This window comes from Brachyistius frenatus, unplaced genomic scaffold (assembly GCF_029030835.1).
Source record: "Brachyistius frenatus isolate BFR_SWC_R1_liver_20210118 unplaced genomic scaffold, ASM2903083v1 Contig_97, whole genome shotgun sequence".
Lineage (NCBI taxonomy): Eukaryota > Metazoa > Chordata > Actinopteri > Embiotocidae > Brachyistius > Brachyistius frenatus.
In genome coordinates this window covers 480808-503572 of record NW_027210696.1, presented here as the reverse complement: position 1 = coordinate 503572, position 22765 = coordinate 480808, and the positions used below count along the sequence as shown (strand labels likewise).

At 39.9% G+C, this 22765-nt stretch overlaps 2 protein-coding genes across 8 annotated transcripts in view; both read left to right on the top strand.

Annotated features, from left to right (window-relative positions):
• The window catches only part of pclob (piccolo presynaptic cytomatrix protein b), a 62144-nt gene extending 55092 nt beyond the window's left edge, over positions 1 to 7052 (top strand). For all 7 annotated transcript variants that reach the window (XM_069711148.1, XM_069711147.1, XM_069711146.1 and 4 more), the window contains 5 exons: positions 445 to 586; positions 715 to 773; positions 1538 to 1675; positions 1805 to 1950; positions 3718 to 7052. In XM_069711148.1, coding sequence (XP_069567249.1) covers positions 445 to 586; positions 715 to 773; positions 1538 to 1675; positions 1805 to 1950; positions 3718 to 3861 — 629 coding nt within the window. In that variant the 3' untranslated portion in view covers positions 3862 to 7052. The remainder of the gene's footprint in view (positions 1 to 444; positions 587 to 714; positions 774 to 1537; positions 1676 to 1804; positions 1951 to 3717) is intronic.
• Positions 7053 to 11394: 4342 nt separating this feature from the next.
• The window catches only part of LOC138628222 (voltage-dependent calcium channel subunit alpha-2/delta-1), a 64053-nt gene continuing 52682 nt past the window's right edge, over positions 11395 to 22765 (top strand). The window contains exons 1-3 of the mRNA XM_069711127.1: positions 11395 to 11483; positions 17827 to 17908; positions 18187 to 18303. Coding sequence (XP_069567228.1) covers positions 11395 to 11483; positions 17827 to 17908; positions 18187 to 18303 — 288 coding nt within the window. The remainder of the gene's footprint in view (positions 11484 to 17826; positions 17909 to 18186; positions 18304 to 22765) is intronic.

The window sequence follows — 22765 nt, the reverse complement described above, 5'->3', positions numbered from 1 at the left end:
CTTTCATTCTGTTTGGGCATAATTCAATAGCAGCCAAGAACAAATAATTAAGTCTGTTTTCATGTGTGAATTAAACTTAGTGACCTTCACTTTATTCTGGTGAGCAGATTTGCTGTGGATTAACTGAGGTTACACACTGTACTGCTAAATGCAAGGACATACTGTCATCTGCACTGATATGCTGTTATGGGATGCGTTGTCAAAGTGACAGACAGTGAGTGATGGCTGGGAGTGTTGAGTGGTTCAGCACATGTCTTGGACTTGCATGCATGTGTGGCAAAAGCTGTATCAGTGAGGATGCTCTGGGTTTTTTGCTATGTGCAAATATTTTCCTGTAACAGACGGACGGACAGACGGACAGACAGACAGGCAGACAGGCAGACAGACAGACAGACAGACAGACAGACATTCCCTCAGCATCATTCTCAGTCTTGCCGCCCACAGGACCAGGACACCGGTTGGGTGACGTCTCTGGGTCAGTGGTGCTGTCTGCCCCGAGTCTGGTTGGAGATACATATGGAGGTCTGGATGGTGAAGAAGGGGCGGGCACTGGAGTGGACAGTGCCATTTTCCAAGTGCCACGCATGTAAGACCTTTTGTGACTCACTTTCAGCACAGTATGCATCCAGTAATACTTAAGGCTGACTGTCATGCATGGTGATGATGTCACATTTTTGTCAATAAAGAAGTTCTCACATTTTTTTTTTCTCACAGTGGTAAGACTATTCCTAACGGCACAGACAAAAACCAACTGGGGACCGCAGAAAACGAAGGCAAGTTCCAGAAATGTCTTTGTTTTCAGACGTTTTCTTTCTTAGCTGTATGTCTCCCCCTGTTGGCAATTGTTTATAATGTCATTTTTCCCTCCTCCCCCATTTTTATCCAGTCACTTATTTAACCACCTTTAAACTGTATTTTTATGAGGTTATTGAACTGTGTAGTCAAATGTTCAGTAAATTATATTGTCAGTGAGCAACATTAACCCAGTTATAACTTAATGCATGGCTTGGGATAAGTGAAGAGAAATGGATGTCACACTTTCCTACCTGCTGTCATAACTATATCTACATTTCATGTAGCTCAGGTGTCATGATGCCTCTCTTCCATCTCTAGTTTCAATTTGTAACAAAGAGCCCAAGGTCATTTTAGGCTGTAGCCTGGCAGCTGTTACATAGATGAGGGTCAGTAGGTCATTTCCATGGTGCCTGATAACTCATGTACCACATTCACCTCAACTTGTCTGATAAAACTCTTCAACCTAATTATCTCTAAAGACAACTAACAGTCGATAAGACCCATGTGAAACTGCAGAGTTGTTCCCTGACCTGGTATCACTCTGCTGAGAGCTCAGGTTTAGTGATGCATAATTGTTAAATAATTCAGATAAGCTTTAGTGACACTAGGAGTACATGCTTTTCTGTACAGCTGTAACAATCTGCCGGCAGGTACCAAGTGAAGGGTTCAGTGAGTGAAATAAAGAAATATAGAAATCTAAACTTTAATTTAAAATCACTGGTTATTTCACTCTTGTTTTTAGGTGGTAAAACACAAGTCATGGGGGAGATCAAGGTTGCTCTTAAAAAGGAGGTGAAGACAGAAGGGGACCAACTGGTCTTGGAGATCCTTCAGTGCAGAAACATCACGTACAAGTTCAAAAGCCCGGACCACCTACCAGGTCTGGAATAAATGTGTATTTGTGTGCATGCATAAGTGTCTACTGTACGCATGTGTTGCATTGTTATAATCTTTAAATAGTTTTCATTTCCCCGAATTCATATTGAAAATGTATTTAATTTGCTTCCAGACCTGTATGTGAAGCTGTATGTTGTGAATGTTGCGACTCAGAAGAGGATCATCAAGAAGAAGACCAGAGTTTGTCGACATGACCGGGAGCCCTCTTTCAACGAGACCTTTAGATTCCCCCTCAACCCAACCGGACACTCCATACAGGTACACGCAAATGAGTTGAACAGTGAGAGATTTGTCTGTGTCAACTTGTCAAACATGAACGTGATGTCTCATACAGTACTGCTCTACTGGATATTGTAACTCATTTGATAGCAACCCAGTATCACTCCAAAACATTTAATACATCCTTCAGTCCACTCGATGGTACCCCGTCAGTGTCACAGTATGCCTTGCTGAGGCATGAGACGTATACGCATGTGGTTCAGGCACCAAAACCCACGTGGTTAGATTTTGGAAAAGATCATGTTTTAGTTAAATGTGACACAGTCACATTTTGGTTAGGCTTAGGCACCAAAATTACTTGGTTAAGGTTAGGAAAAGATCAGTGTTTCAATTAAAATAACTTATTAAAATCACTTATTTTAATAAGTAATATATATTATATGTTAAATATGTTACATATTGTATACACTGTGTATATTACTAAAAATAAATCCACATAGACTTTTGTTTTCTCACAGACAAATCTAAATCTAAATGACATATCTGCAAACAGCTGGGCAGACCATGTTAATGGTTTACAAAGCATTCGATAGAAATATTTTAAGGGTTATTTGGGTTTCGATTACTTGAGTACACATGCACCATTCCGTACAAGAAAGTCCAGAAGAGGACGTGAGTGAAAAGGCCTCTGACGAGGCCTCCGGCGAAGAGCTTAAATCATCTCCTCATATTTTGAGCAACCAGTTGTAAAGTGGGATTGCCACAATATTCATAGTGAATTTCTGTGGTTGATCTTGCGTGTTCATTATAAAGTGGACTGTACATACGGATTTAAAGTACCAGGCAACTGTGACCTTACATTTAATATTTAAATTTAAGACTTAAATGTAATATTTAAGGTCACCAGTTTTTTTGGGTGAAAGCTCTGTGTTTGTTCCATCCAGCCACCGCTGACCTCCTTAAAGCTTAGCTCTCCTTTTACTTCATCACATGGTTTCCTTCATTGACCCTTGTGTACTTTTCGTGCCGAGGCGGACAAACCGTGACACCGTACCCTCTGGTGAGCCGACGGGTGTATTACACGCTTTGGCCTGATTAATACAGTTTTCCATTATTTTTTAATCGTAAAACACGCTGATTGGCTTAATACTGATAGAAATGGAGCGACACTTGCAAACTAGTTCAGGCAGGTGAGCTGCTCCCCTCTGCATCATGTGACATGCCTCATTCTCCATAATCATCTAACAATTTGGCAGTCCATTTAAGTTGCAAAGATTTTCCCATCTGACCTCTTTGCTTGTCAATAACGCTGCTGCCGTGTTTGTTTGTTTCAGTTAAACATTTAGAGTGAAATAATCTTACATCTCCAAAACATCTGGAGAAATGTACAGTAAACAAATCTTAAGTCTGAAAGTGGGCAGTTTTATGAACTGCTCTGCTGGGAGATTTAACCACGTCCTAGTGGGCTCACTATATGAACATCTAAAAGTAACATTAGTGTTTTCAAAAGAGTAATTCTGCACAGACTGCTCTCATATTTATCAACTCCTTTTCTAACTGATACCAAAGGAGAAATGGATGGAAAATTACAATAAAACTATTGAAGTAAAACTATAAATATGTTTATTAAAAGCCTTATTTGTAACAACTAGCCACTGGCCTTTGCCTTAGTTATACTCAATAAAATGCGTTTTACTAGGCCACTTTTTAAGGTGGAAAGGTGCAAGAGTTAGCAAAGCACAAACCCTAACAATCAGATGACAACAGTGTGACAAATCATTTTCCTCCTTTCCACTGTACTTGCAGCTTTTCTTGGTGTCTAACGGAGGGAAGTTCATGAAGAAGACCTTGATCGGGGAAGCCTACATCTGGCTTGACAAAGTGGACATGAGGAAGCGAGTGGTCAGCTGGCACAAGCTGTTCGTCAGCTCCACTCTGACCAACCCCTGAGCACCACACCAAAAACATGCAGCGGAAGGTGAATACACAGTGTAGAGTTCAGAGATATGAGCTGACAAAAAGATGAGTAAGAGCAAAATAAGATTAATTTAATTTACCTCCTCAGTTTCTAAGTCATAAGAGGAAGGGAAATTTGTGCTAATGACATAGCAACTGTATCAGTCCAACACTGCCAGCACACATATCCACCTCCTCCCATGTCGAGTCTCTGCGGACTAACGGACTTTGCTTGTAGGATGCAAACATGGAAACACCAAGGAAGACACTGACTGACACTCAACAGCAATATGGCTTTGAGGGCAGTGATGTCTTTCTAACCATGGTACCTATTCTACAATCTACACAAGACATTTTTGTTTTGCTGCTGCGCGACTGAGCTAAACATATCTAAAAGAGGGAGAGATGAACAAAACAGAATCATGATTTGTATTTTCTTCACATGAGAGTCATTGTTGTGATGACTGTGACGTGTGTGGACATCAGTAGTCTGGAAATGTTAAATGAAGAAGGAATGCATGATGATTTTTTTTTTGTATGATAGTCTTTCAGTTTTATGTAAAAAGACAAAAAAAAAATATCACAGCCTATGTAGAACTGAGTCAGACAGTTGACCTTTGCAATGGGATGAAGATTAAATGTACAGCATTTCAGATTGTAGATATCCCACATGCAGATTACAGACCATATCAGAGAATCGCATTGTACAGTGTGATGTTTATATAATATACAAAGATATCAGATGCAGAATATATCTAAATACAATATACAGTATAAGAGTTGTTCTCTTGTCACTAGAATATATATGAGAAGATATAGACAAATGGACTTTGCTAGATTGAGGCTGTGGGTGGCGCACTGACAATCCAGAAATCTATGGTGTAGGCAGTCTTAATAACTATTATGTGAATGTGGACCTATGTGAGCTCAAGGATGTTCATGATCATGTTCAATAGCTCCTTTGGTCCTCTGGGAAAGGAAAAAAAAAAAAAAAAAACTCAAGGTCAACATCCAGTGACTACATCACTAGGATGGTGTTGTAGGGCAGGTTAGACTTACAAGAAAGACGAACAGCATCTGAGGCCTACAGCACATTCTGTGCTGGATGTTACAAGACAACTGTAGAGGACGACAAGAGTTCATCACGTCTGTGTCACGTGTGCAGCATTTTACTTTCAGGCAGTTGTAGTGGCTCAGAGTGAGCTGATATGTCTCTCCGTGTAGCCCTTCATGTCATAACACTGTCGGTATGGACGTGTAGTTCAAACAAGTTGTGTCAAAACCATACGTAGATCTGCAACTGTCATTACCTCAGTGTGGCAGCTCTACTGTCTGCGTGTTAGTGAAAGCCCTCCGGTCTGAGTTTTACCTGAAAATAGTTTCAAAATGAAGATAAAAAAAAATACTCCTGCTTGTCCAATGTCGAGGTTCCTCTGTGTGTCCGGCTGTGCTGTAAAACACTACATTGTTTTGTGTCAGTGACTCCCGTTACAACACAGTGAACCAGCCTCTTTCACTGCCTGTGACCGAAACACTCACTCAGGCCTGCTGGGGTTCAGTCATGCTTAGAGTCAGAGGAACACATGGGGCTGAGTCTCAGTACAAACAGTGTGAGCAGGTGACCCATGTATTCATGTGGATTCATCCTCTCATGTTTTGCCACCATATCTACAGAATGAAAAAAAAAAAAAAGTGACCCTCAGAACTACTGTCAATGTATTTATGCATATCACAGGGCTGATGCAACTGTTCAGTATAAAACACTGGAGGTAACAAACACTGAGAACAAGATGTCACTTATCACTAATATGAATCTTATTGCAGAGGGAAACAAAAAGAGAGTACAATAAGGAACATGGTTGATTTGTCAATATTGATAGTTATTTTGCTGTGCCAACCTTGATTATTTTTAAATTCTTGATTTATTTATATTTTATTTCAGACACATTGGTTCTTTTGAAGTAATTCTATGCAACATATGTGTTTGGAACCATTTGTGTTTTTGGAATTTAAATGTTTTATCTGTGAATATATGTTCTTAAAATATGTCTTATAAGAAAATATCTTTTAATTTGTACATCGCTGAAAGAAAATAATAAATATATTGATTTTTTTACTGATTTTAATATATATGTCGATGTTAACAGCTGTTAGCATCTACATGGAGCTTGTGCACTTTATTATTACAGTGTTTATTTTGTCGTCTCATTTTGACCGTCATGACATGCAAGATTACGTGTTCTGTGTTTCTGCACTGAAAAGAGCTGAGTCATGATGTATGTGGTGGCAGAAAATATTGTGGTGTGCATTTTGTATCTATGTGGTAAAAGAAAAACATGCAGACTCGATGGGGTTCCTGAACACAATGCACAATCTGGGGGTCGAATCACCCGTAACTACATCATGCTCATAGTGTACTTAAGAGTTTGTGTACACAGTACAGTAAATAAGACATCTTATCTCAATGCTCAGTCATGACTGTTTAACCCCTCGTGTTTCATTAGACTTCCTTCAAGCTAAATACTGTTTGTTTAGATCAGCTGTTGCCTGTAATTGTGAAACCATTCATTTGTCGTTGTTCTGAGGGGTGTGAATGTGACCCAAGTTGTTTGACGTGTGTACATAAAGTGTTTATTTTCTACAAAGATTGAATGTTTATATTGTCCGAAGTTTGAGCATGTGAGTGTTGAAAAAAAAAAAAAAAAAAAATCACAAAAGACTTATAACTGTACAGCAATGCGTGTCTATAGTTGTATAAGGGGAGTTGACTGTGTAATCAAAACATGTGCTGTCAACCAATGACTATCTGTGCAACTATGTCCCGTAAACTGCTGAAACAACACAAAGGGAAAAAAAAAAAAAAAAAAAAATCTATCCAACTTCAATAGTTGTCTGAAACTTTATGTTTTGGATGTTGCATGTTTTGTTGATGGTTTGTCAGTATATTTTGCCTAAATATTCTGTTTAAAAAGAGAGAGAATATGTATAGATTTATCTGTATGCTGAGTGTAAAGAAATATGCTAGTAAAATTGTCTTGTTTTTCACTCAGTGTAAAAACAAAGCATATAATGTTATGGTTTTGTGGTTGTACACAGGATGTGTTGAGATATGCAAATTGTGCTGTAAAAAAAATCAGCGTTTCCCCTGAGTCTAAAGAATAAATATTAAGAAGAGCTATATTGCACAGCCAGAGTTGAGTTTGGTTTATGTTTTCAATTATGAAACTGAGCCCTGAAGAATGTAAACTGAAAAATGTTATTCTCGCATGAGAACTAAATAACTGTTTTGATCATAATAGACCTTGCTCGGTCAGCCTGTAGCCTTGTGTTTCACTTTCTTCCTTCTTTTTGGAGCCGTTTAATCGTCATTTTTTAATGAGGCCTGCTCAAGGGCAAGTGCTTTTCATTGTTTACCCTCTGCTTTCTGTGGACCTTGCATTCTTGCTCTGCAATTAGCCACTCACAGTTATGCACAAGTTGACAATTTAGTAGCCTGGTAATACCGGACCTAAATTCACTGCATGAATATCTGGATCTGGCCAAACTCCATTGAGGATTGTTTCCTGTCGTTACGTTGTAATGGACGTTGACCTCTGGTTCATTTTAAAACTACAGCCTTTCGTCAATCTGCATTGACCACCACATGACATATGTTGTGCACCGAAACTCACCGAGCTGTAAATGACGATGACCCTTCCCCAATATGAGCAGAGTGCAAAGCCACGTCAGTGAATGACCACTGCAAACTTTGCGGACTGCGGCCATGAGTTCCTCAACATTTGCTGGCGTTACTACAGCTGTTTGTATCGCTACCTGTAGCTCTACCGCCACTGCCATTTTTGTAACAACGTTACAAAACAATAGCTTTACCTCAACATCATTGCACTTAGCCACCCCCACAGGTCACCGATTGCTCGGCTCCTTGGCAAACCTTTATGCAAACATCGTTCTCAGACCATAATCTCAGCAAAGGTTCTGGGTTCGAATCCGGTCCTGGGCCTTTCTGTGCGGAGTTTGCATGTTCTCCCTGTGCTTGCGTGGGTTCTCTCCGGGTTCTCCGGCTTCCTCCCATCATCCAAAAAAACAACAACATGCACTTCAGGTCAGGTAATCCCCTCGGGGGATTAATAAAAAAAAAAAAAAAATGACAGGTCATCATTGTAAATGAGAATTGGTTCTCAATTGATTCTACCTGGTTAAATAAAGGTCATATAAAGACTGAAGCTGTGAGTAACAGGTGGGCACAGCCAGGGTAACAATTTAGTACCAACAACTACAACAACTAGAACATGTATATATTAACAGAAGTAGAGACCTGGCCTTGCTGGCAGTTTGTGATGCTGCAGTGTCACTGTGCTAAATATTGACCTATTTTTTTTTAACATTTAATTGTGATTGGTTCTTGGTAATGTCATTTTTGGGTTTTTTTTTCCCACTTTCTTTTTTTAGGATTTGCAACTAAACATTCAGGTCATAATTTGCTGTCTTTTGATTGAGTTTAAAGTCAGAGCACCTTAGAACTAAAACGGTATAGACTTTGTTTGGTCTGCAGGCTGCAGCTGGACCTTACTGGGACGCTTTTGATGCTGCAGTTTCAGGACATGGCCACTCTGAGGCAGAGTTGACTCACGTTAACATCTGAGGCTGAGCTGCTTGGCAGTTGTAGTTTTCTGGTTCTAGACGAAGTGGATGGTATGAAAGCACCACCTTTAGCAATATCACTTTGAGTAATATTGAAGTTGTTTTAGAAAATGAAAACAACATTATTTTTTACATTTTGACTCGCTGCATACAGTACTAAGGCCTTCATTGTTTATTCATCATCATCATTTGTTTATTGATTATTATTATTTTCTAAATTATTTAGCCCCATTTTTTAAAAATGAAACTGCATTGAATTCGATTTTTTAAATTCGTTGCTTTGGCAACATACTTTATTGAGGCGAGAGTTGGGATTACATAATTGCAGAGGAATAAACAAGCAGGTGATTGTCCTGACTTTACAAATATTTTTTCTAAATTTTAAATGTATTCATTAGTTCACTTGTCTACAGCTAATAAGTCTGACATATTCCCTTATATATAATTAATTAAAAAAAAAATCAATTCAATCTAAACAACCAAAACACAATTTAAAGTAATCTCACGTGAGTTGGGTTTTGGAGACTGAAAGGATTATTCTAGCTGCTGCATACATACAGAAAAACGTAGAGTAGAGTAAACGGATGTGTTCCAGTTTATTGTAATAGTGTAACTGGTTCAATCCACCACTCTTTAACTGTGGTTTTAACATCTGGCCTCCAGATGGCAGTATTCTCTGGCAAATAACGTCAACATTCACTGAACATTAGGTTAGGTTAGGTTAGGTAGTTACTTTATTAATCCCCGAGGGGACATTTTTTCGCTACAGCAGCATACAGAAGCAATAAGATAATAATAGAATAATAGAAAAGCAATAAAATAGCAGTAAACAGATCTGAAACCAGTGATGCTTTTACACATTATTTCATTAACACCATCACAGCATAAGTCTGCAGGGAGTTCTCCTCTGAAGACAGGATTAGCTTGTTAATATTCAAAGAGGGGATTTTGTATTTAACTAGCTTAACAAATAGATAATAGATACTAGTTTAATAGATAAATGTTGATATTGTTTGTGCAGTTCCTATTTTGTGTGTAAAAAAAAATTTTTTTAAAAAGAAGCATGAATATCGGACTAACCTATATCATTTGTTATATGAATTCTTGTTTATTAAGTGAAATGTATTCTGTAATATTCAATCATTTGAGTCATGTAACCATATTCATTGCAATAACTGGTATCCAGACTGACAGTCTGTCAGGGTCTGTGTGACAGATGGCACATTTTATTCTGGCCTTTTAATAATAATTTCTTGGACTACCTTATGTAGGACAGGATGTAGCAGTGCAGGCACAATTTGACATGTCTTCCTATTCAGGGTGTACTGTGAAGTGCTAACAATTAATTTAAAAAAAAAAGTATTGAATGAGTATGTCTCCATCCTCTTCATGCTTTGCTATTATGTCCCCACCCCCCTCCACGCCACCTTTCCAGTTCTCACCATGTACTTTTTTCTTTTTCCCTTCTATTTCATCAGCAGGTGCAACTGTTCCTCCGTTTTGGGGAAATGAGAGAAAGGGGTGGCAAGAGAGAATGTGGAGAAGGTGATGTGACAGGGGATGGGAACAGTGGAGGAACTGATGGGGGGGGGAGCAACAGTGCATCACATTGAGAGCAATGGATAGGTGGGGAGGGAGAGACAAAGAGGGAAAGGGGGAGGGAACGGGAGGAGGGGAAGGGGGAACGGGAGGAGGGGAAGGTGAGAGGACAAGAGAGATGGTGTGTGGTTGCCAAGCAACGATTGATAACCAAATCCCCAAGCATCCTGCTTGTGCTGCCCTGTCCTCCCTGTAGTCCTGAATTACACACACACACACACACACACACACACACACACACACACACACACACACACACACACACACACACACACACACACACACACACACACACACACGAGCGCAAACACACATGGAGTAGGTTTATGCTCTCGCTTTGTTATTCAATTATTTAAAATCTTGATGCTCTTTAATTTGAAATGATGATAGAAACTGTGACTTTTTAAACTGCTTACATGCAAGAGCTTGTCTATTCAATAATTTATACTTTTCTGTTGGGAAGCGCAGCATAGTCACAAATTCAATCTCATAAAAGAGCTATGGCGCTGAGATTTATCTGGCTTTCACTGGACTTTGCTCATAAGGTTTTACACTTGCCCATGTGTGAAATCAATACATCTGTCAGTCATTCTCAGGTGGGACAGTTTCTCTGCTTGCTGCCTCTCACGTCGAGATTGGGCAGTAAATTCTCCAATACATTGCATCTCCAGGTTGTAGACATTGAAAGGGTTGTGGGGCATTTTAAAAAGCAAAGCCGGTATCTGTATTCAACGTGCGTGTCCCTGTGTGGGAGGTACCTGTAGTCAGACCCTCCTTCCAGCAGGTGTTTCTTTATAGGGAGGTGAAAAAAAACGGTTTGTTACTCACAATATGGAGCGCTGCACCGTCAGGGCATGGAGAGAGGGGAAAAAAAAAAAAGTACAGTGGAGCTCAGCATTTCGTGTTAAGTACCACAGAGATCATGTTTGGTTATGATTTCAAACCACTGTAGCCAACGGTATGATAAGATTTTTTTTTTTTTCCTCTCGCTAGACTGACAGACACAACAGGAGGAGAGAGAGGGAGAGAGAGAGGGAGAGAGAGAGAGAGAGAGGGAGAGAGAGTCTGAAATCCAGCTCCAGTACCTGTTAGAGTGCTGGATGGCCGAGTGATCAGATTAGAGGTGTCAAGGTTCGTTAATCTGTGAGGGAGCGACAGACTGCCACACACGCAGCTCTCGCACATAGCTCCATTCATCGGCGGCAAAGGGAAGCGGAGCAGATTGGATATTGACTCGCGTCGGGGAGTTTCCCCGTTTTTTTTTTTTTTTTTTTTTTTTTTTTTACAATGGATACCTGCAGGGTACGAGTCTGGATGTTTCTTGTCCTGTTATGGCAGGACGGTTGTTTGGCATCGCAGTTTCCGACACAGCTCATGTAAGTATAGCCCTTGTAATCCTATTTTCTGGTTGGCAGACTCATTGTTTCAAGTGCTCTTCGTTTGGAGTGATACATTTCTTAATGAGCCGCTCACGGTGCGTGGGTAAAGGCTGCACGGTAGGTGGGTGTGAGTCGGGTGGGCAGGTCGTCTCATTCATGCACCGACGGTCATCTGGAGGGAGACACATTGGGGGTAGACGGTGTTCCGTCTTCCCTCTGTCTGCTCGCCTCCGGGCGATGATTAATGTTGGTTACAATAATCAGCAGTTTGTCGCCGGTGGCCACGGAGCTCCGTGACAGCACCTCGATGAAGTTGGAGAGGAGTTACAGTGGCTTCCCCAGGTCCTTTGAAAAATGACAAAAGTTGGCCTTTGTCTGTGGCCCTTATGAGTTTGGAACAAGCTGATCTAACCTTGTAGTTTATTCATTCCCCTGTTGTAACAAAAGCGATAGCCTGTGGCAAAATACTCCTCAAATACTTCAATAATTCTCAAAATGACAGCCATATTGGACTATTATGGTCCTTTGCATTTTGGTAATATCATGCCAAGCCCTCTTGAAATGCATTTCAGATGCAGTTTGCCTGAGCTGGAAATTTAGTACCAATCAGAATCAAAGATACAGACACTACTATAATTCAAGAGTCTCAATCACAGATGGAAAATCAACATTCCATGTTTACAAGCAGAACTTAAACAGCATCAGGAAATATTTGGCGTTGATGGGCGTATCAGTCCCTTTGGCAGTATTAGCAGGCTGTGTAGTGACGCTGCACCTGCACCAGGAACCGGCTGGAAAATACAGATGTCATATTTCTGTGATTTACTTGAAATAAAAGAGTAGTCGGCGGCACAGACCAGAATATTGGCATCTGTCAAACTTTTTTTTTTTTTGCAGTTTTTCTCACCCATTACGGGTAAACTATATAGCAATGCAGTGCAATTTTACAACACCAAAAGAGTCATATACTCTTGCTTATATTCTAATCCACATCTAGAAGTCTCAGATTCAAGAGCAGATCGGACTGCTGTAGTAGAAAACAGACTTGCCTGGTGTACTCAGTGAAAATCCCTGTATTTGTACAGCCTAATTGCGAAAGCAAAGAACTACTCAACAGCTAACAGCCCCTTGTGCTGAATCTGTATGAGAAATCTGCTCAGTGTAAATGAGTCAGTAAGTTTAAAAAATAATTTCCATTAAATGCTTTATGTGTCTGCTTCCACCATCTTGCAGGTAAAAAAGTTAAACAAACAAACAAAACAATGATAGCAACATTAAAAAACCCATCAGACTGCACCCTTCATTCACGTCGTGCTCTCTTTATGTAGCATGAACAAAACTATCAGTCTGTTTGCTGGCGACCATTCAATCTTCCAGTATAACAATTGTGATATTTCCATGGCCCCGTCTCTTCCTCTGGAGAAAAATCTACAGCCTGGACCATCAGCCAGATTGTCCTTCTTCATCAATTTTTTTTTTTCATTCTTGCATAATAAATAAACAAATGAAATAAAGTGATCAGTGGCTATGTATATTTGGTTGTGTCCTGCTTGTGTTTCTGCATATAGATATCAGTAAAAGGCTCTGAAAGGAGCTGTAATATATCTGGAAGAATGGGAAACCACAGAAAAGGTGTTTTTGTTTGGATCAGGCATGATGATGAGCTACATTAAAGTGCTCCAACTCAAACAAAATGAGCAAAAAAAAAAAAAAAAAAAAAAGAAATCTAAATTAACTGGATTTTACACCTCATTCATTAAGTGCATTTTCGGGGATTACGCTGATCAAATGGATGGAGAGGAAACATGGTCATTACGGGTGAGCAGTTGGCAAACTGTAAGCAGCTGCTTTTCTCTCTTAAAATCCTAAATAGCTCTGTTGTTCCCGCAGCTCCTCTGGAGACAAAACATTTTGCACTACCTTGGATGACTAAAGAAACATTTTACAGCGAATAAAAACAAGACTGGTACAAAAGCTTTCCTGAAAGTAAGACACCGTATGACGTGGGAGGTTTTGAGGTTATAACTGCGAACTCGTGTTGCAACATGAGATCAACATCCTGTGCCGGGAATATTCCACAATCCGATTACCAACAAGCAGAGTCGCAAATCGAAGCTGATAATTGTTGGATAAAAGGCGGAGTTTGATGCTGCGGTCACAGTTTGATCCAAAAACTTTCTACTTCATTTGAAGACACTGTTGAGTTTCTGGGTCAGGCTGAACAAGAGTTGAATTGGCCACTTGGGTGTTGGTGTAGAGGCTACAGAGTGTGAGCAGAACACCGCGGGTTGTTTTGGTGCATTACAGTTGGTGTTCCCATGCCTCATCTTGCTTTGCTGTCTGGACTGGACCGCTTCTGTCTTTGCCTCTGCAATGATGTGTAATTAGACTGTAGTTTAACACAGCCGCCCACTGAGATACACACTGCGGGCCAGCTCATTACTCTCTCTGGTTCCAAACTGATTGCACCGCAACATCTGTCTCTCTCTTTCTTGTACTGTTTCACTACCTCTCTTTCTGTTTTTGCTCTCATTTGCTCTTCCTGTGTCTGTAAAACAATGTAGGGCAGTGTCTGACCCAGTTGCCATTTGTATGTGCGTTTGTGTGTACGTGTGCGTGTGTGTGTGTGTGTGTGTGTGTGCTTAATTATCCAGCATTGTACCACAGGCTGCAGTAATCAAAGCCCAGCAACCAGAGCTGAAAAATGTTGCTACCTCAGCTCAACAACACTGACTTTATTACTGTTAATTACAGGCATTTCTTAATCACCCTTTTGTTTTAGCCAGTGATAAGAGCCCACCTTATGACGTGAGCTAACAGTGTGAGAGATGATATGATAATTATCATTACCGTACTTCATCTAGCTCATTTGTATGGAAAGACCTAAAATGAAATGCATTACAGGCGATCTACCTTCACCTCATGACCTTTATTAAGTATTGCTATTAAACTAGGTTGGAACTTCAGGGGATGCTGAGATATGCATGATTTAAGACCGAGAAATTAATGTGCAAGAATTTTTTTATGCCTATGCATAACACAGCTGACCATTTAATGTCTCTTTAACAGTGATTTGACTTCCAATATTCATATAAAATAACAGACTTATAATTTTGCGGAGAAGCATTGCTTTCTCTCCTTTGCTGCATATAATGAGCCTTTTTGTGAACACTTCACAACCAAGACTTCTTTCACTGCACATTGCAGTGTTCGGTATTTTTCGCATACAAACACGCAAACAAACACTTAAAGCAAATAAACATACAAGAGATTCAGTATCATGCGAGAGTTGGGCCGAGTTGTCCTGCAGATGAGACACTTATGAAGCCCCTGACAAAATGTTCTAAATAGATTCTGAAAAGAAAAGCCCACAGCAAAAAGTTCATGTCAACCATATTGGATGTGCAGAAGGAACACATGTCAGTAGGTGTGCACCTACTGCACCACAGCATGGGTCGTCTCACCCATTTGTCAGCACCTGAGAGTTGATGTTATCAAGGTTTACACTAGTAGCAGTAGATTTTAAAGAAGCTAAACTCAGGAGAAAGGGCCCTCTATACTTCTCTGAATATCCAGTCTCTGGAAGAACACACACACACACACACACACACACACACACACACACACACACACACACACACACACACACACACACACACACACACACACACACACACACACACACACACACACAAGCTATCTCAAAGTTGACTTGGGGAGGATGAACAGTGGGCCATAAGAGAGTAGGACCACAGGGAGAATTTAAAGGAGAAGAGAGTAAAAGAGAGGCAATAATACAAAATTAAAAAAAGAGGAGTGGCAGTATTATGCACAGTTAGCCATTAGAATAACTATCATGTAGTATTCTCAATCAGATTTGGATTTATTGACCCTTACTTTAAGTTTGGGTTCACTGGTTGTGTTGATTTCAAATTTGTGTTGAACAAACAAGATTACATGCACTCCCAGCAACATGCGAAAAGGTAAATTAACAGGCTAAGCATAAAATAAATACAGTTAAAAAAAATAAGATAGGAAAAGTATCACATATATAGCTATATATATATATAGCAATATATTTCTGACTGTACATGAACCAGACCCAAACCACCTGCACCTTTCAGACTTTATCTGCCTGGTACTGATGAATGTAACGCCCGATCACAACCGAACATCGGGGCTATATTTTTCTTATATCTTCTTCAAAAATGTCACATATTTGTTTTATAAAGGCTTTCTCACAAATGTATTGCCTCTGGTCAATATGCAATAGGTTCAGTCACAATAAACACACAGTTAACTACTAGTATTATCTGCCTTACAGGTTAGTTGATCAACTTCACCTTTTCCCATTATAAATGTCTTTTACATGCAGACATGAGAACAGTCAAAACAGGTGAACCTTTACCTAAAAAGTCGAAATTCCAGACGAAAAGATTTACTTCCACCACAGAATGCCCTCCGTCCTGCTAGTGCCGGTTTGTTGCTATTGTAGCATCTCTAAACTGTACACAGCCAACAGACAATCAGGTTTTTGTCCGTTGATCATGTCATAATACTTCCACAATCATATGACCTTGTGGGAATTCACAAATTTCTGCTTTTGCAAAGTCAGACTCTGGGAAGCAAAGACCAAGTCATCATATCCTGACTTTTGCTAGTTAAGCTTCCTCTAAGCTATTTCACACTGTGCTATCCCCTCTGGTCTAGGAAAGTGTCTCATCCGGCTCCAAAAGTGCAGTTGCTCAGAATTTTCCCCATACACTGTGGATTTTATTTCCCTGATGCATATTTTCCCAGTTTTTTTCCTGGCTTTCTGATCTTCTCTACCTTTCTTTTTCGCCATCTCCCTTATAGAGAGTCACAGTCGACGCTTCGCACCTACTGCAAATTGCATGACTTTCATTACACTGCTGAAAAGACCATTTCAGAGGATATATTCTGAGCATCGATATCAGTGGTTCCAGGTTTTTTTTTTTTCCATTGAGAGCATGTGTGGAAAATATGTCTCTATACCATCCGGGAGGATCACAGCTGCGTCTGTGTTAATGTGAATGCATGGCAATGAGAACATCTGTATTCTATGCCAACCTGCTATCACTCTCATAAAATATTAATGACACTTGTCTCATTGCAGTCACACGCGTATATGAGTGCACGCATAGCAGCAGCATACAATATATATACTAAATTAATGTATATACACGTGTACAAGTCTGGAAGCCTATCATAGGAGGTGGACTTCCAGATGAGTCTGATTATTCTAACAAGTCATCGTGCCACCTAATGCATAATGTCGTCCTGCTCTTGTGAATTTCTATCCATGGCCACTTTATTTAGGAGCCACAGAGTGATATACCGTGTCAGTGTGATGCAGGCTGTTAACTTACTATCTTCTGATAAGATGACTGGATGAGGATTCGATTAAAAACAATTACATTTATTTACGTAGTGCTAAATCACAACGCAAGTTATTTGAGGGCACTTAATGTTGTAAAGTTCTTAAAACAGAACTTCACAGCATTGTGCAAAGGAAGCCAACAATTCAACATTCTCCACATGAGCAACAGCGGGGAGGAAAAAAAACCTCCCCTTTACCAGGAAGAACAAAGTCCATCCGTGGGAAGGACAAGCTCCTTTTTAACAGGAAGAAACCGACCAGTTGGGGTAAAGGGAGAGCAGAGAGAGAAAATAACAAGATAGCGATCCAGGATAATGGACTGTTAGTGAGGTCAGTAATCACAGACCAGGATGAGACTAATAATCCAGCATGTGGCACAGGTGTGGATGTAGCATCCCTGAACCCAACCACATGGAAGCTATAAAACCTTTATGGCTTATGCATCAGGTGAGCAATTTTCATCTAAGTGAATAGGTGCATATACATCTGTGGCACCAGTAGGCTGGAACTGTGGCTAAGCTCTGATATGCAGAGAAGCTTTCTGGTTCTGGCTACCTCCCACCTCCCACCTGTCCACTCATATCACTGAAACCCATCATAACACTGGCTGACACTTATCTGATTGGTTGACTTCATGTTTGAACTCTCAGAAAGTAATGGTATTGGTTGGCACCCAGTGACATGGTTTTTATTAGCTGACATTGTATTTGTTCCTGGTGATTCGAGTTGGATTGGTTGGCGCTTTGCTTGACCTGCGAGAGTGATTCTCTTTGGCCTTGTTTGTTTTGACGTTATGTGACCGGACGGTCTTGTTAGATCATAAATGTAAGATAGCTTGATTGACAGTTTAATTGCACTGTGAAATGTCTTTGATGTCTCTTTGAAACGGGTTACATCTCCCTTACAAGATTGGTTTGTGTGCATTGCTTTGTCCCATAGGATAAAAGAATGGGTTGATCAGATGCAGAAGGAGCTCGTCACCCTGGCAGACACAGCCACAGCTGGGAAGGGACTCACTCAGGTATAAACACCCAAACGCTACACTCAGAGAGGCATAAGGTGACCGCAGAATCCAAATCTAACTCTGCTGTAGATCCCCTACATGCAGCGCCGATGTATCAGGAAGGTTACACTACTCTTTGTTTGAAATTTCAATCAAGTCATTGCATTTGTCTGCATTTTAAGGCCAATTCATATTCAAGTTATTAGAAAAACACATGAATGTCTGACATGTCAGGATTTGTTAAATCGCGTTATACGTGTGATTGTGTACACTTTCTACTCTCTTTATCTGACTAGATTTTTCTGAGAAACCAGCACCTCTACACTGTGGAGCAAAATGATGCAGAGGAGCTTGTGGCTAGAGCAGCCATGAACATAGAACAGCTGCTGCGGAAGAGGTCCGCTGCCTTGAAGGTAAGACTCACCCCGCTCAGAGAAACCAACTGTCAGTTTGCAATTTTTTGTTGCTTTTGATGAAGTGCAGGACAAACTCTTTGTTAACAGGGACCATGACGTAGAGCAGTTAGCCATCTGTCCTTCTTGTACACTTGAAACTCTGTATTCAATCACACAGTGTAATGTGGAAACACTAGAAATATAATTAAGTGCAGTAGGTATTGATGGCATGTTGAAAATTGTGACATTTACTGTACATGTAAATAGTAGTAGACTAAAAATAATAACTCAAGTACTGGTCTCTCAGGTCAAAGTCCGGTGTTTGTTCCGTCCAACTTCCCCTAACCTCTGATTTACACAGACTTTATCACCTGTGCTTTGTCACGTGACCTCAACCACATGACCTCCTCCTTCGACCCAGGTCACTTACACAGTATCCTGTCATGGACTGACGGGTGTATTACATGCTTTTGCGTGATTTATATGCACATTACTTCTACTACACTACAAATCATTTCCAACTTCTTCACTGAATTGAACAAGCTAAGTGATTTTAGCTTCATGGACTTATTACAGACTATATTGACAGGATTTCGCACCGCGGACAGAGTTGTCAGGCTGATCATCCAACCAGGAGGCTCACGAGATGGAATAGGGTTAACGAATAAAAGACACTTAAAAATTGAAACATTACATTGAAAAATAGACCTGAAATTGAAACTGAATAGATATTTAGAATTTTATACCTTTATTTATTTATTTTACTTTGCTTTTATTTTATGCATGGGTTGAGTAACTGTCAGATATCTTAAAGTTTTTTCAAAGCTCCTGCATTAACAAACATAATGAGAACAATCAGAATTATACTATGAGGATAAATTATAGATTATAGGCCAAAACATGTCATAGTTCTAATTAAAATAGGACTATATGTATGTATATATATATATATATATATATATATATATATATAACCTAGTATAATTATTTAAACAATTATTATTTAAATCAGCTAATTCACAAGTTATTGTCCAAAACATAAAACATTATGTTACAGTCCCACCACCATCTGCGTATGATCTATTTGTTTATCTATTCGTCTGGCTGAGTTTTCCAACTGTGATCGCTGTGGCTTTGGTTGAAGTCCAAAGCCTTCAAATGGATGAAGATTCATTCGAAACATTTTGAGGGTTTTGTTTAGCAACCGGATCACTGGTGCTTCTCATAACCACTCATGGAAATTAATATTAAGAATTAACCAAAGTCAACAACCTTGTGGAGGTTCTATTTTGTCACAAACTCTTACGTTATTAGTGTATATCATTTTCATTGGGGTCATTCTGTAGCAGCGCACTGATATTTCGGTGTTAATGTGTATATATAAATTTACAATTCTAATTTTGTCATTTGAAGGATGATGCATGTGCAGTGGGTGAAGCATGTAAACGTTCTTCTGCAGGACTGAGTGTGATAATGAGAGTCTTGACCCTGGGGAGGTTCTTTCTTTCCCCCACTCTTTCTTCCCCCGTTTTTTTCATTGTAAAGTGGGTCAGAGATGCTCATCTATATCAGGTGTATGAACTGTTTTAATGTGTTCACACCGAGTTCACAGCACCCTTTACTTTGCCTTTATAAGGCCTCACCGTTGTTGTCTTATTAGTAATGGAAAGAGAGTATTTATGAATGTTTATAAACACATCTCCTGCCAAGTGTCTGTCTTGTGTATGTTAAGTAAAGACCCTGGTGCTCTTATCATTTTTCCGAGCACTGGTGCCATAAGATGCGTAAGCAGCAAAGTAAAAATTGGCTCCAGTGCATGAACCGAGGCTGTGGGGTCGGGTGAGGTTAGCGTGTGTTTTTATGTGTGTATGGTTTCCAAGGGTAGGTGGTGGGTGGGGCATCAGCTCGCCTATTTCTGACAGTCGATCCAACTACCAGACACCGATCACTTCCCACTCTTTATTGTGTCTCATCCTCTCTTACGCATAACCTCAAGGCACACTGATATTGGATTTATCTGTCCTAAGATGTATGGATGGGGAGATAAATGAATGAATGAACGCTGGCAAAGAAGTTAAAATGAACATGCACATGATTGATACATGGCTTGATGGACAGAGAGAGCAAAGGAAGATGGGTGCACAGCATGGTACAGTAAGAGAGGGAAACAAATAAGGCTTTAAGCTCATTGTTACAGGGTTCATATGTTGTGTGTAGTCTCTCTAAGACAGTATAGTAGCAGTGACAAACTCATACCAGGACATGATATAAAGTAAACTGTCCCAGTGGATTTTATAGTTTCGCTTTAAGTTGATTTTTGCTGACCAATCTTCTAACTTAAACACAGAGCTTTTTGGCTGTAAAGTTCATCAGACAGAATACAGGAGGAGAATCTTCATTGCAGTTGGGACTTCCTTTTTTTTGTTCAATGCCTTTGATATAAGGTTTGGAGTGACTCGCAATGTCAATATAATTGGAGATAGCCTAAGGCACTCGAGCCATTTTCACTTAGCTGTCAAACTGCTTTCCAACTTTCATCCTCCCTTATGCCTCTCGTCTTCCTCTCTCTCTTGTCTTCTTCTCTCTCTTGTCCTCTCCATCTCTGATCTCTAACTTTGCTGTATGATGGATGACCTTCCAAAGGCCACCGTTTACCGAGCCACAGGTGTGTGACACAAGTGTGTGTCTATGTGTGGCTACTCATGCTTCCATAAATAAGTGTGTGGCAGGATGTAGCATGCATTATTAATGAGTACTTGGCTGCACACTGTTAGGAGAGATGGCTTTATCAAAGGTTTTACAATGTATACCGCGGCTCGAGCTCAACAGGGGAACACACACAAACATTCACACCAACTAGGACATACACATATAGTGAGGTTTAGTTACTCAGTCCATTTCCATTTCCCCTTCTGAGACTGAAGTGCCCCGCTTGACCGAATAGCTAATTATCACATAATGGTTGCTTGTGGTCAGTGAAGTTGTTTATGTCGCTGTTTGCTAAGAAAACAGTTATGGTAAGTCTATTTTTTTTTTTTTATTATAAGCCACACATTGTATATACTGCACATATCTACTTTAGCTTCATATAATGAAGTCTATTTGCCCAAAATCCTCTCAGAATTTTGGCTCAGTCACATTTATATCTTTCAACTCAGACACTTACTCTACATTTTCAGAGATTAAAAACCCATATTGCATTATAAGCATCATTATTATTCCCATTGAACAGAGAGTTGATGGTTTTATCGCAATCATCTTAATGGCAGGGTAGTAGCCTTACATAAAATGGATGGCAAGCGATCACACATGCAATAACATGTTTCAATATCCTTGATAAAGTATGGAACTGTGCAGGGGCCATTAGAGTCAACATTTAATTCTGCTTAGAGCAAGAGAGATGACTCTGAAAATCATTGTCAAATGTAGTTGACCACTTAGTGAAAGTGTGTGATGTGCTCGAGGCTAGATCCAATTACTTCAACACATCTCTTCTTTCCACATCACCAGCCGGCTTTCTCTTTGTCTTGCTGTCTGTGCGCAATGTAATTAAAAACTTAATTATTGATAAGACAAAATGTGAACTAATAAAACACTGACGAAAGACATCCAGTGCCCGCTCACGCGTCACGCTATTAGCGCTTCACAAAAACCTCTCTCTCTTATGTCACCATTCATAGTGTTGTGAGAAGCGTGAGATGACGCTTTCTGCATCACTGAGTTACTTTGAGGTGATTCTGTGATATTGATGAAACTATGATAAAACAATTTGTCTGAAAAAATTTCGTTTTACAGCTTTCATTGTCTGTACAATATAGCTTCTGAATTTGAAAACTGCTGACTTTTAATCAGAGTCTACAACTGTGTTTTTAAATACTACTGCATCATGAGAACCAGCGTAATAAGAGTTTGTGAGGGTGTTCACAGGATACTTTGCATGGTGAAGCGAAGCTTTGAAACATTAGGTTACGATAATACTGTTTTAAAAGGTCAAAAATGCATCGAGTTGTCAGCTTCAGAGGTAACATCACTAGAATGAGTACGACATAAGCTCTTTCCATAAGTGAACTCAGCTCCACACTTTACTTGGTGCAGACATATTTCATACCGTGGTTGCATGAACAAAAATAATCCTAATAAATAGATGGCTGCCATCTGCTCGCCGTGCTTAACGTCTACTTTTGATATCAGATGCGACATCAATGCAGAGACATAGTGGAAATGTTGCAGCGGACGTATGATGGACCTGCAACTCGTGTGATTGGTAACAATGAGGGTTTGATCAGTGCGATATGAATTGGCCCAATGCGGGTCGAATGCTCCTCTGGACCCTTGTAAGACGTCCTAACATGCAGAAGTATAATTTCTGCTGCAGTTATTTGATTTTGCTGTGTGTGAGTTCCTGTACAGTATGTGTGTGTCTTTGCAATTCGTCTCTTCTCCTGAGGTGAATGGCTCTGTCCTGGGACTAATGAGCCAG